The sequence below is a fragment of the Durio zibethinus genome, chromosome 15 (genome assembly GCF_047325235.1).
Source record: "Durio zibethinus cultivar Kanyao isolate XHJ-2024 chromosome 15, ASM4732523v1, whole genome shotgun sequence".
In the NCBI taxonomy this organism is placed as follows: Eukaryota; Viridiplantae; Streptophyta; class Magnoliopsida; order Malvales; family Malvaceae; genus Durio; species Durio zibethinus.
This window is the reverse complement of record NC_143176.1, coordinates 9,254,138-9,267,737: the sequence shown is the minus strand read 5'-3', so window position 1 is coordinate 9,267,737 and position 13,600 is coordinate 9,254,138. Positions and strand designations below refer to the sequence as shown.

General features: G+C 33.8%; 2 protein-coding genes across 3 annotated transcripts in view; one reads left to right on the top strand and one right to left on the bottom strand.

Annotated features, from left to right (window-relative positions):
- The window catches only part of LOC111301765 (sodium transporter HKT1-like), a 55,965-nt gene that overhangs the window by 15,034 nt on the left and 27,331 nt on the right, over positions 1-13,600 (top strand). The window lies entirely within an intron of this gene.
- The window catches only part of GALAK (galacturonic acid kinase), a 31,285-nt gene that overhangs the window by 11,274 nt on the left and 6,411 nt on the right, over positions 1-13,600 (bottom strand). For both annotated transcript variants that reach the window (XM_022897706.2, XM_089744573.1), the window contains exons 4-7: positions 12,749-12,792; positions 11,811-11,964; positions 10,957-11,022; positions 8,682-8,761 (exon numbers count right to left, since the gene is read on the bottom strand). In XM_022897706.2, the coding sequence (XP_022753441.2) occupies positions 8,682-8,761; positions 10,957-11,022; positions 11,811-11,964; positions 12,749-12,792 (344 nt within the window). The remainder of the gene's footprint in view (positions 1-8,681; positions 8,762-10,956; positions 11,023-11,810; positions 11,965-12,748; positions 12,793-13,600) is intronic.

The following is a 13,600-nucleotide window of genomic DNA, read 5'->3' as shown; positions in this document are numbered from 1 at the left end:
GGAACTCCATTGTTCCTATTTATTTTGATGTACTCCTTCATTCTAAAGTGAATAAAAAGAATAAAAATAACAATTGTTCTTTAAGTTTTCTGCATGGTATTAGAGCAAGTCGGCTTGAACCATTAGACTGTAGCGGTTATAGCCAGCAAGAGGGAAAACTTTTCTTCTACAAAGGTATGGCGTGAAGAAAGTCACAAAAACGTGATGCTCCAACAAACCTTTCAAAACAAGTCTACAACATTTGGAACTAGTTTCCTAGCACAAAAAGGTAATTTCCTAAATACCTTAAGTGTTTAACGAGAAAATACATAATCTTGGATTGTTGGAGCATCAGATCATAGGACTGGAGATGCATCCTTATTCAACACATATATACCGTGCTATGATAGTTCTTTTGTAAAAATTACCGATGGCTCTCTTTTAGAGATGGCAGGAACAAGTTCTATTGTAGTTTTGAAAGACATAACACTCGACTTTGTCCTCCATGTCTTTAATTTAAGCTGTAATCTACTTTCTATCAGTAAGCTTATAAAAGGATAGATGTTAAGTCACTAAATTTTTTCTCAACTTATATGAATTTTAGGAATTGGGCTTGGGGAGGATTATTGGTAGTGCTAGAATGTGTGCAAGGCTCTACCTTCTTCAAGATGATGCACTTGAGAGACCACAAAAATTTTATACTGCCTTAGTCTCTAGTATTAGTAAGGATGACCTTATCATGTTATAGCATTATAGACTAGGACATCCAAATATTTTGTACCTAAAAAGGTTATTTCCCTCATTGTTCAATCAAATCTCTAAAGATTTCTAGTGTAAAATTTGTCAACTTACCAAGCATACTCGAAATACATACCCTAGCCTTTCCTATAAATCATTTCAGCCTTTCTCAATGATTCACAATGACATTAAGGGACTGTCAAAAGTTAACAATATCATAGGTTTTAGGTAGTTTGTTATATTCATCGATGATCATACTTGACTCACTTAGGTATTTCTTATGAAAGAAAAATCTAAGGTTGACCAAATCTTTCAAAACTTCAATAGCATGGTACAAACCCAATTCCAAGCCAAAATCCAAGTCTTAAAAATTGACAATGGTAAGGAATACTTCGACTCTATTCTTAGTCCTTACTTCACCGATCATAGCATTATCCATCAAAGCTTGCATATAAAGGTTGCATATCCTTACTTCACTGGGATTTGGAGGTCATATAAAGGTTGCATTGCCTTTGTTCATATTAGCCAACAAAACCGTAGCAAGCTGGATCCCAAAGCCTTAAAATGTATCTTCCTTGGTTATTCCCCAAACCAAAATGCCTATAGGTGTTATTCACCCATCATAAAAAAATTCTATAGCTCTACGGATGTCACCTTCTTTGAAAATCTTTCATACTATAGCAAGAATGATATTCAAGGGGAGAATACTACTCAGGAATATCAATTCTTAACTGTTGACTTGCCAATTTCCCAACCAATCCCTCCAATTTCTCAACCAAATTACCAATTAGCCCTTTTAAAACTAGATTCTCAATCAACCTCTTCAAAATCAAATTCTCAACGAATCCCTTCAAAACTAGATTCTCAACCTACCTAACCTATCAATTATGCAAATTTTGAAACCCAACCTGTTTAGGCAACTCTTGACTCTTCAAACCTTAAGGTTATGCAAGAAAAAACAAAAGAACTGATAGTCTACTCAAGGAAGAAAAAAACATAAAAAGAAGTGGACAACTATACACAGCCAACATTACAAATCAACTTGATCAGAGTCTCCAAGAACCTGAAACTAACACAAGTAATGTCTCTATTGAATTTGAAACTAAAACTTGTGAACTAGCTGATGACCTTAACATTCTTATTGCATTAAAAAAATGTGTGAGATCATGCACTCGATACGCTATCTACAAGTACATCTCATAAGAAAGTTTAAATCCAAACTTTTGAGCCTTTACTACTAACCTTGACAATGTGAAAATTTCAAAAAATATTCAAGAAGCTCTCAATGAACCAGATTGAAAGGCAACAGTTCTTGAGGAAATTAAGACACTAGAGAAGAATGGTACATGGGAAATTTTAGATTTGCTTAAAGGAAAAAACCTAGTTGGGTGTAAGTGGATCTTCATAATAAAGCACAATGCAGATGGAAGTATAAACAGGTTCAAAGCTAGACTTATTACAAAGGGGTTCACTTAATCCTATAGGACAGATTATGAGGAGACATTTGCTCCAATGGCCAAACTCAATTCAATCAAAGTTCTATTGTCAATAGCAGCCAACTTGGATTGGCCATTCTACCAACTTGACATCAATAATGCATTCTTAAATTGTGACTTGGAGGAGGATGTCTACATGAAATTCCCTCTGGTTTCGAAAGGCAAGATAACATGGGCAAAGTGTGCAAACTTCAAAAATCTTTGTATGGGCTTAAACAATCTCCTTAGGCTTGGTTTGAACAATTGACCAAGGTAGTGAAGAGGTATAGATCCTTTTATATCAATCTGACCATAGATTAGTTGGAAGACTCATTTATCTCTCACATACTAGATATTATGATAAGTCAATTTATGCATAGTCCTAAAGAAGTGCCCTTGTAGGTTGTCTACCGTGTACTATACTATTTGAAAACCAATCTTGGAAAAGGTATCTTGTTCAAAAGAAATTCGAGGGTGGTATTAAAAGCATATACTGATGCTAATTATGTAGGTTCAGTAACTAATAGAAGATCCATTTCAAACTACTGCATTTTTCTAAGTGGTAATCTTTTGACTTGAAAGAGTAAAAAATAAAATGTGGTGGTAAAATCAAGTGCCAAAGTAGAGTTTAAAGCAATGGCTCAAGAAATTTGTGAACTACAATGGTTAAAGATTATCCTAGAAAACTTGAAGATCAAGTAGGATAGACCAATAAGACATTACTGTGATAACAAGTTTGCAATAAGTATTACACAAAATCCTATTCAACATGACAAGACAAAACACATTGAACTAGGCCACACTTCATAAAAGAGATGAAAAAATTTATGAGAATTTTATTTATGAATTATTAAGAAACTTTCTAGAGTACAAGAGATATATATAGCTAAAACATCACATCTGACAAATCCCATGATATCTTAGAGATAATAACTAATCACCTACAAATCCTCAACAATAAATGAAAACTATCAAGTAGGAATTTGATCAATGAACCAAATTTTTTTTATTTAGGAAACAACCAAAATACTAAATGAATTACACATAATCAAATCTGGTTAGGAATTGGTTTTCCACACTCCCCTTTAAGTTGGGTGGTATATATCAATCATACCCAACTTAAACTTCAAATTCTCAAAATTGCCATGATGAAAAACCTTGGTAAGGATGTCGACTATCTGATTTTTCTTGTAGTGTAGATCAGTTTGACTATGCCTTCTTCAATCTTCTCTTTAATGAAGTGGCAATTAATCTCTATATGTTTCATCGATCATAAGGAAGAAGGTTCTTGGCAATGTTAATAGCTGCTTTATTATTACAAAATAGTTTCATTGATTTCCCAGCTGACTTCTTCAGTTCTTGTAGCATTTTCTCAAGCTAAATTCCTTCACAAATCCCCTAAGATATAGCTCTAAATTCAACTTCAGCACTACTTCGAGCTACCACTGCCTGTTTCTTGCTTTTCCAAGTGACCAAGCTGCCCCACATGTATGTACAACACCTTGTAGTTGACCTTCAGTCTGTCACAAAACCAGCCCAATCTGCATATGAGAAAATCTTGACATCTCTATTTAGTATTTTTTTGAAGTGCAACCTTTTACCCGAATTTTTTTCAAGTATTGAAGGATTCGATATACTGTGTGCATATGTGTCTTTGTAGGATTGTTCATAAATCTGTTCACCATAGTTAGGGAGAAGCCAATGTCAGGTCTAGTTTGCGCCAAAGAAATTAATTTTCCCATAAATCTCTGGTATCCATTTTGGTTTACAAGAGGAATTCCATCTTCGGTTCTCATTTGGACATTTAGGTCCATCAGAGTATCCATTGGTTTACACCCAAGCATCCCTACGCCTTTAAAAAGATCAAGTACATATTTTTGTTGTGAAACAAAAATAACATTTCTTGATTGAGCTACTTTCATGCCAAGAAAATATCGAAATTGTTTAAAGTCCTTTATTTCAAACTTTTTAGCTAGAAGAGTCTTCAATGCAACTATTTCCTCTTCATAATCTCCTGTGAGGACAATATCATCAACATAAACAATCATAATAGTAATCTTGCTATTTGGTGAATGTTTGACAAACATAGTATGGTCGAATTGGCATTGTAAAAACCCATTCTTTTTAGCAACCTTAGTCAAATGATCAAACCAAGCACAAAGAGATTGTTTGAGGCCATATAAGGATTTCTGAAGCTTACACACCTTGCTGATGTTGTCCTGGTTGTCAAACCCTGAAAGAATCTTCATGTAGACCTCTTCCACTAGATCACCATTCAGAAATACAATTTTGATATTGACTAGGTGAAGAGGCCAATTTAGGTTTGTAGCAAGTGATAGTAACACACGGACAAAATTTAGTTTTGCTACAGGAGCAAATGTCTTCTCATAATCAATCCGTAAGACTGAGTGAACCCTTTAGCCACTAGACGAGCTTTAAATCTGTTCACACTTCTGTCTGTATTGTGTTTGATAGTAAAAATCCATTTATATCCCACTAGGCTCTTTCTTCCAAGAAGATCAGTAATTCCATTTGCCATTCTTTTCTAGTGTTTGTATTTCTTCCATTACTGCAACCTTCCACTTTGGTTGTTCGAGCCCTTATTGGATGGTAATGATGTAACCAATGCTCGGTAAGTAGGAAACAACCCTTCATAGGAAACAAAGTTATTAATAGGGTGCTGAGTACATGATCTCACACCTTTTCTTATAGTACTGGGCTGATTAAGATCATTAGGAAAATCATCAGAGATAGGTTCAAAAACTGTGTTACCTGTATGAATTTCAAAAGTCCCTAGATTTAGTTTAGAATCTTGGTTGTGTTGGAGATGTACAGGTCCCTATCTCTTTTTGAGATTTTGATCTTCTTGAGTATACAATCATTTCCTTAGCTTTTGTCTCTTGCACGGTTTCAAGAGATTTTGGAGAATCAAGGTGACTAGTTGACTTGGAAGAGGAAGAAGAATTATTTGAAACAGGAATTTGAATTGGTAGACAAGTAGAAGAAGGATCAGATGATGGCTCAATATTCCAAAGTTGATATTTCCCCGAACTCTTCCCTTGAATATCAGCTTTGGGATAGAAGGTTGATTCTCAAAAAAGGTGACATCCATAAAAGTGTAAAACTTTTTAGTAGTTAGTGAATAACATTTGTAGCCTTTTTAGTTAGGTGAGTAGCCAAGAAATATAAACCTGAGTAATCGAGGTTTAGTTTACTGCATTTTTGTTGGTGTATATGAATAAAGGTAGTAAATACGAACATTTTGGCTGATACGAAGGAAATGATTTGGACATGAGGGTAGTTTTGAGAAGTGATTGATAAGGGTTTGGAATTTTAGTACTTGAGAAAGCATCCTATTGATAAGAAAGGCTATTGTCAAGATTGCCTCTCCCCAAAAATGTTTCAAGACATGAGAGGCTAGCATAATAGATCTTGCAACTTCCATCAGGTGTCTGTTCTTCCACTCGATAACTCTGTTTTGTTAAGGAGTTTCAGTGTATAAGCTTTGATGAATAATTCCTTGATCTAACAAGTAAGATCCAAGAACTGAGTGATAGTATTCTCGCTCATTATCTGTTCTGAGCACTTAAATTATTGCTTGAAATTGAGTTTACACCATCTTGTTGAAATTTTGAAATATTGAACTAACCTCTGACTTGGCTTTCATGAGGAACAGCCATGTAACTTTGGTGTGATCATCAATTAAGGTAATAAACCATCTATAGCCTATAATTTTGTTAACCCTCGATGGTCTCCAAACATCACTATGGATCACAAAAAAAGGATGAGTTAATTTGTATGGTTGACTTGGATATGAATTACAGGTGTGTTTGGAAAACGGACAAATTTTACATTGATAAGACTCAGAACCTCTATTGAATAAATCAACGAACAATTTTTTGAGGTACAAGAAATTTGATGCCAACAATGGTGCTATAACTTGATTGTATTTTCTTTATGCTTACTAGAAGATGAAACCGAACAAGCACTCTTCCATGATTGTCTCTTAGATTCTTCATCTCTAAGGAGATAGAGGCCAGCACACATCCTAACATTACTTCTTCCCCGAATCCAAGCATTGAAATTCACACATGTTAAAAAGAAATTTAGTAACATAACTAAGATCTCTTGTAATTTTACTAAAAGATAGAAGGTTGCAATCTAAATTAGAAGATGAAAAACAGAGTCAAATGTTATGTCCTTTGAAATAATGACTGAACTTGTCCCGGTCACCTGGGAGAGTGACCCATCTACTATTCGAATTGTGAGGTTTTCAGAACATGGGATGTATTCATGGAACACTGATGCATCACCAGTCATGTGGTCTGATGCACCTGAATCAACAATCCAAGATCTTGATTTTCCACTTTGCACAAGTAGAGCATTGAGAGAGTTACCTTTTTGTGCAATAGATGCTGTGCTTATAACTGACTTAGTGTTCTAAAGAGATTGCTGAACAATTTTCTGAAGGAATTCCAACTGCTTTTTACTAAACGGGCTTGATTCTGGGGTTGTTAGAGTTGTCTCAGTGGTGGTAGAATTTCTATGACTCTCTCGATTTTGAGTAGAATGTGATTTGTAGTCAGCAGGTTTCCCATGGATTTGCCATCAATTTGCCCGTGTCAGTCCTAGTTTCTAGCAATGGTCACACCAAGGTCTATTACTTTTTTTCCGTCGATTTTCACCACCTTGGTAGGATTTTGGTCCTTATGCAACAAGGGCTAAATTTTTTGTCTCTTGTGGATTGCATGATGTCTCTAGTATCACTTTCCTTCTACTCTCTTTTCGGCAGACCTTAGAGTAAACTTCTCGGATGCAGGGTAATGGCTTGATGCTAAGAATTCTCCCATAAATATCATCAAGGCTCTTGTTTAGATCAAGTTGAAACTCATAAACTTGGTCCTTCTCCACTATGTTCTTGTATTGGTTGCTATTGTTAGGGCACTTCCATGCTATTTCTTTAAAGATATTTAATTGCTACTAATAACAAGTTAAAGAATTAAAATATTCCATGATAGAGGAGTCTCCTTGCCGCAGGTCATGTAGAGTGCTTTTGATCTCGAATGTTGCAGATGTATTGTCTACGTTGGAGTAGGTTTCTTTCGTAGCATCCCAAATCTCCTTGGTAGTTTTGTAGTACATGAAATTCTCATCAATCTCGTTGGTCATAGAATTGATCAACCATGACATTACCACATTATTCTCTAACTTCCAAGTTCGATACTTCAAGTCATCTTCGTTGGGTGAAACAACCATTTCTGTGAGATAATCCTCCTTACCTTTTCCACAGACAAATAGCATCACTGATTGAGACCATTGGATGAAATTTTTTCCATTGAGTTTGTGACCAGTGATAGGCAAAATAGGGGTCTCGAACAGACCAGTGCTACTAGCCATAGCATAGATAAAAACATAGAAAGAATATATATATATATATATATATAGGTTTTGATGATTCAAGATGAACGCTCTGATACCATGAAGAAATTCATAAAAATTTTATTTATGAATTCTTAAGAAACTTTCTAGAGTATAAGAGTATATATATAGCTAAAACATCAAATCTAACAAATCCCATGATATCTTAGAGAATAACAAATCACCTAAAAATCCTCTAACAATAAATGGAAATTACTAATTAGGAATTTGATCAATGAACCAAATCCCTTTTTATTTAGGAAACAACAAAAATACTAAATGAATGACATAATCAAATCTGGTTAGGAATCAATTTTCCACAAGAGATACTAAATAGTGGGTTGATTTGCACACCACATGTATCAACCAAGGATCAACTTGCAAATGTGTTGACTAGAGGTCTCAATAGTGCAACATTTAAAGAAATTATTTCCAAACTATGAATGGAAAACACCTATTCACCAACTTGAGGGGAGTGTGGGAAACCACTTAGTTACATATGGTTATAATTTGTATATATTTGTATTCCTAGAATTAAGTATTTGTATTTTTAGAATTAAGGACAGAAAATTAGGATAGACAATTCCTTAATTATAAGATCTATTTAGGGAAGATTTAATTTCTTAATTTACCCTCTAGTTAGATGTATATAAACTTAAGATGCTAGTATAATTCAACAAAGAAAATTTTCTATATACTCTCAGTTTTTCCACATCTGCTTCTATTTCTCTCTGATTTTCTACTCCTAGCACCTCTATTTGTACCCCATTTCAGCTATTAGTCCCTAATTCTCTCCCTAGTTTCTCTTTCATTTCTATTCTCTATTTTTGTTCTCCACTTTATTCTACATAATGGATTTTTATAAAAAAGGTCCTGAAGCCTACTAATAAGCAAATAGGTACATAATTTTTCAATGAGATAAAATTAACTTTTGAAGATTAAGATCTGACATCATTAACCAGTAAAGTTTCAAATGTTAAGCATAAAACCCAGTTTTAAATAATTTGGATGGTATTACTACTAAATAAGCATGCATAAACACCTAAGTGATTTAACTATGAATAAGAATACCTGTCATATTCAATATTCTCGGTGGGAGATACAGTTAAACTATTTGCACTTTCGAAAGCCAGCAGGTAAGCTATACCAACCTGTAAAAGTTAATTACATCTTTTAATATGGTATGCAGAGAAAAGGAAATTCACTAATAAGAAATGCAAGCCTCAAATTGGCCTTAAAATTTTAGAAAATAACTAAGAGACAAGACAATTACTGATAAAAGTTACACAGATTGGCCAGAATTTACAATTGCAATTTAGTTTAATCCCTGAGTTTTCAAGAAAAATGCATACTTAAATATATGTAATCAATGGTCCAGATCAAAGGATACACTTCTTCTGCCTATTTAGTGTCCTGGTTTTCTTTTCAGACACACCAAAATGAAAGTTACCAACAATTTGAGGCACTAGATTTGTTGGTTTTGACTTTGTTTATTAACGATAAAAACACAAAAACACCAAATACTATAGTATTGATGATACATAAAAAAAAAAATTGTTGTAAAAAATCAAAATATCTCTCTTCCTAAAACTTCCCACCAAGTTAAGCAAGAAACTGAGAATGCTATCTCTCTTACCTGGTTTAAAAAGAAAAAATGATATTTCCAATTCACTAACCTCTAAGATTTCACTAAAACCAATCTACTCTTTTCAAAAGAAGGCCTGAGGATATATAGCCTATTTTCTAAGTAAAAGTTAATTCTCATCCTCCCAAGGTTGAGACCGTACAGCTCCAATTACTTTCCTCCTTGTGAAAACATACTGAGCCTATCTTTCTCTGCCAATATTTGGATATCCTCTGCTCCGCCTTCACTAATCCTTTGCAAGCCAGAGACATCTATCAGAACATTAAAATTTCTCTAAAATTAATATATCATGAAATTCAGAAATTTGTGTAACTTTGAGGTGGCAGAAACCCAATGCTAACCTGTATCTATTTCTATTTTCAGAAGAGTAAAAACATTTTCATTTCTGGGTGATTCACCTGTTTCCTCTTTTTTCCTTTTCTTTTGAGTTTTCTCCATCTTGTTACCCTTTCATGGTTCCCCATATATGGCTCTTTCAAAATAATCATCCTGAATATTCTATACATAACAAGAAGGATTTTTTGCAGAATTAATGCTACTTCTTGGTAGAACTTTTCATACCTTAAGGAATGGTTCCAGAATTCTCTCTTTTTTATTTATTTTTTCTCTTTACATAAAGTGGTCTTTATTAAGTTATGCTTCTTTTCTCAGCTCAAACCAAAGCCAATTTGAATTTATTTATTTTGGAGCTGGAGAGTAGGATTCTGGGTAGGAAAAGAATACAATGAGAGAAAAATAAGGTCTCTGTATAAGTGATAACTAAAAATCAACCTATGAATTCTTCTGTAAAATTTTTCAGACTTCAAAATCTCTGCCACTCTTGGAAATTTTTCAAGCCACATTTTCTTAAACCCCATTTATGCAGTCCCCTAAGAATTCCTTTTACCTACTTTATAATGCCATCTCATGCTTCATCTTCACTTAACTTTGCTAGTAAGTTGTAGTAATCTGCACAAAATTATGTTCTACTTAAACTGCCTTATATAAAATAAGCCCAATCAATTTCCTAATTTCCTGTTGATTTCATAAAGATCAGTTCCACGTTCTCAATGAAGGTGGAAAAAGGACGGGCTGATGGAAACTATCCGGAAGAGAGGAGTGGTACACATTCAACCTAACATTTACGAAACTATGGAGTTTCATCCAATGCTTTAAACTAATGAAGTTCAACAAAGTATAGGTTTGTTTTGAGCTTTAACTCTATGTGTATCAATATCAATAAGGATTATTTATGTCCAGACCAAAAAAAAAAGGATTAATTGTTCAAGCCATATATGGTGACAAAGAACATTCATCTCACTTCTAATACATCAAACTATATAAGCATTGGACTTTTACAGAGAGTGTTATGTCTTTTTAGTAGTGCAGTGAGGACAACTTTTAGCTTCCAAGTTTCTTTCTGTTCCCTATGTCTAGAATGAGATGAACTTAGTTGTTGGTGTTCACTCGTATTTCCGGGAAACATAATTTTTATTGTCTCTTATACTTGAGAATTGTTCCAAAATTGGTCTTTTATTTCCAAACGATGTATAGAAAAGCATATTATGTGAAACTTTATCTCTAGGGTGGATTTTCTTACAGCAGTGAGCTGGTTTATCTCAAAAGTGAGTGCATGATCTTTTCTTTCCTTTCCCATACAAACCAGTATCACCTTAGCTGTCTATATGCTGTAAAGAAAGGGAAGCAAAAACATAAACATACAGCAGCTGAAGAGCTAAGGCCTGAACTGTCCAGACCCTCAGATCCACAGATGTAGCCAATGATTCCCTGCAAATATAAGTAGAATTTAATTAAATAAGTACATATTTTCAAAAGAAATGAAATGTGAAAATAAACTAAGAAAAAGCATTTGCTTTCACAGTTTGTAACATATCAGCGTCATACTCAGCAATTAGACAGACAAAGCCATCAAATAGGAATCTGAGGCTGATATTTGATAACCCAATACAAATAAAAACGATTTTTACTCTATCTCATAGGAGGCATAAACATGAAAAGGATGCTCAGTTCCTAAAGAAAGACACAAGAAAAAAGAAACTTGGCTGCAATTATCTTTTATTAACAGATTTTGCATATTTTTCTAGACTGTAAAACAGATTTCCTCTCATTATCATCTTCATTACAAGGTTTAGGAAGTCTCTTACAGCTTAAAAAAAAAAAAATTCTTTGTTTGTACGTTTGAACCACTGTTGGTCATATTTCTCTTTACTGAGAAATGGAAGAAGCTATGCAAGGGTTTTCTTGGGCCTGCTCATATGATGCCCAATCATATGGTATCTAGAGTAAAAAATTCTATGTTCTATGACAACGGTATGAATACAGGTCTATCCAGTTCAACTAAGACCATAGTTCCTGACCTGACATTCTATGAAAATTAAGATCAAGAAAGGAAGTTTTCCAATCATTGACTCAAACCCATTGTTGAAGTCCACTCAGCAGAATAAGGGGGTACTTATGGTAGAACGGGCCGACTTATGATTACATTTACTTTTCTGGGGTATAAATAATTTAGATTGTTTTTGACTTGTATGAAAATACAAGGAAATAACTCTTACCTGAGCAAGATGGTTCCCTCTACTCTGTAATGCATATAAGGCTCCTGCAGCATATACGCCCCAGTTACATTCTTCTGGTGATGCAGAAGAATTCTCTACATTAATCTCTTTACGCTTGCTAATGGTGTGTCTTGGCTGCTGGGTTTCATTAACTCTATAATAGCATTGATGCCAAAAAATTCAACTTAAAAATGGCAAAGTAGATTGCGTAATCATGACAAAAAAAATATATGCATCATGACAAAAATTAATACTGTTTGAGGCAGAAAGAAGAAAGTCACATGGTATATGCAAATACTCTAGGGCTAAGAAGGTTGTACTATTGTATAAGACAAACTATTTGAATTGCACTATGGACATATTCATCTTTAATAGCAGCCACAAATTTCCAATATGCACTTGGCTTTGCATTTTATAATAGTTTAGGAAACCCTACCAATAGCGGACCTTTTAGGATAAAAGATTACTTAACCAAGAGGTAAGTCGTACAGCAGGGATGAGAAAGAAGAAAGTAAATTTAATGTTTTGAGATACTTCAGCATTTTTAAAATATATAACTTAACAAACTCAATTAGGATAATGACACACAAGTTATTCTAACTGTAAATACTGTCCATGGTTCATTTTGGAAAATCTAATACCATGATCTATCATATTTCACAAACAATCCTCATAAAAGAAGGGCTAGTGAAGCAGCTGAACAAGCATATTTCTTGCTTTAACCAGTTATGACGATTTATGCTGAGCGCAGACAGGACAGTTCTACTGAAACAAGTAAAAGAAAACAAAAAATGCTGAAAATAAAATGAAAAATCTCAAAACCCTTAGTAGACATGGAAATATAAAAGACTAATTAAACCAAAAAAAAAAAAAAATGACTAAAGGACATTATTCAAAAGCAACACACAAGTGAAGGAGGATTACCATAATCCTCATACCTGAACCTAACTTCTCCTTTAAACTGACCGGAACGTAATGCAACCTACACCAAACGTGCCATAGTCTGTTCAGAAGAAAATGAAATGAAGGAAATAACAATATCTGAACAGGAAAAAGATTGTTTAATATTCTGCTGTGATTTTTGAATTGTGGTTCCTGCTTTTTCTTTTATACCCTTCAAGCTTTAAGAAAAAGGTCAAAAGGACTTTGCATTTGTGTATATGGGACACAGAGAGAGTCTCATTTTGCAATGTAGATAGTTATGGTACTGAAGTCAGACACCAGAAATTCAACAATAGTCTTTTTCTTACAGATGCTGATGAAGTTTGTGTTCCCACCATTCGTTTGATCAGTCATATTCATTATCTTTACACTATACAATGATCTTTAACTTCTTATTTTAGAATATAGCATACTAATGATGCAGTCAATCCTAGGTAGTTACCACTCTTTCATGTGACAATATCTTGTTTATTAATCAAGAAAGAGAAAAAAAGAAAAAGAAAAAAGTCTGAGAGAGAGAGAAACAATATCTTGATGATATGATGAAGAAATTCATGAGAATTTTATTTATGAGTTATTTAGAAACTTTCTAGCGTACAAATGTGTATATATAGCTAAAACATCAAATCTGGCAAATCCTATAATATCTTAAAGATAATAACAAATCACCCAAAAATCCTAACATAAATGAAAACTACCAATTAGGAATTTGATCAATGAATCAAATCCCTTTTATTTAGGAAACAACTAAAATACTAAATGAATGACATCTAATCAAATCTGGTTAAGAATCAGTTTTCCACACTCCTCCTCAAGTTGGGTGGTAGATATCAATCATACCCAACTAG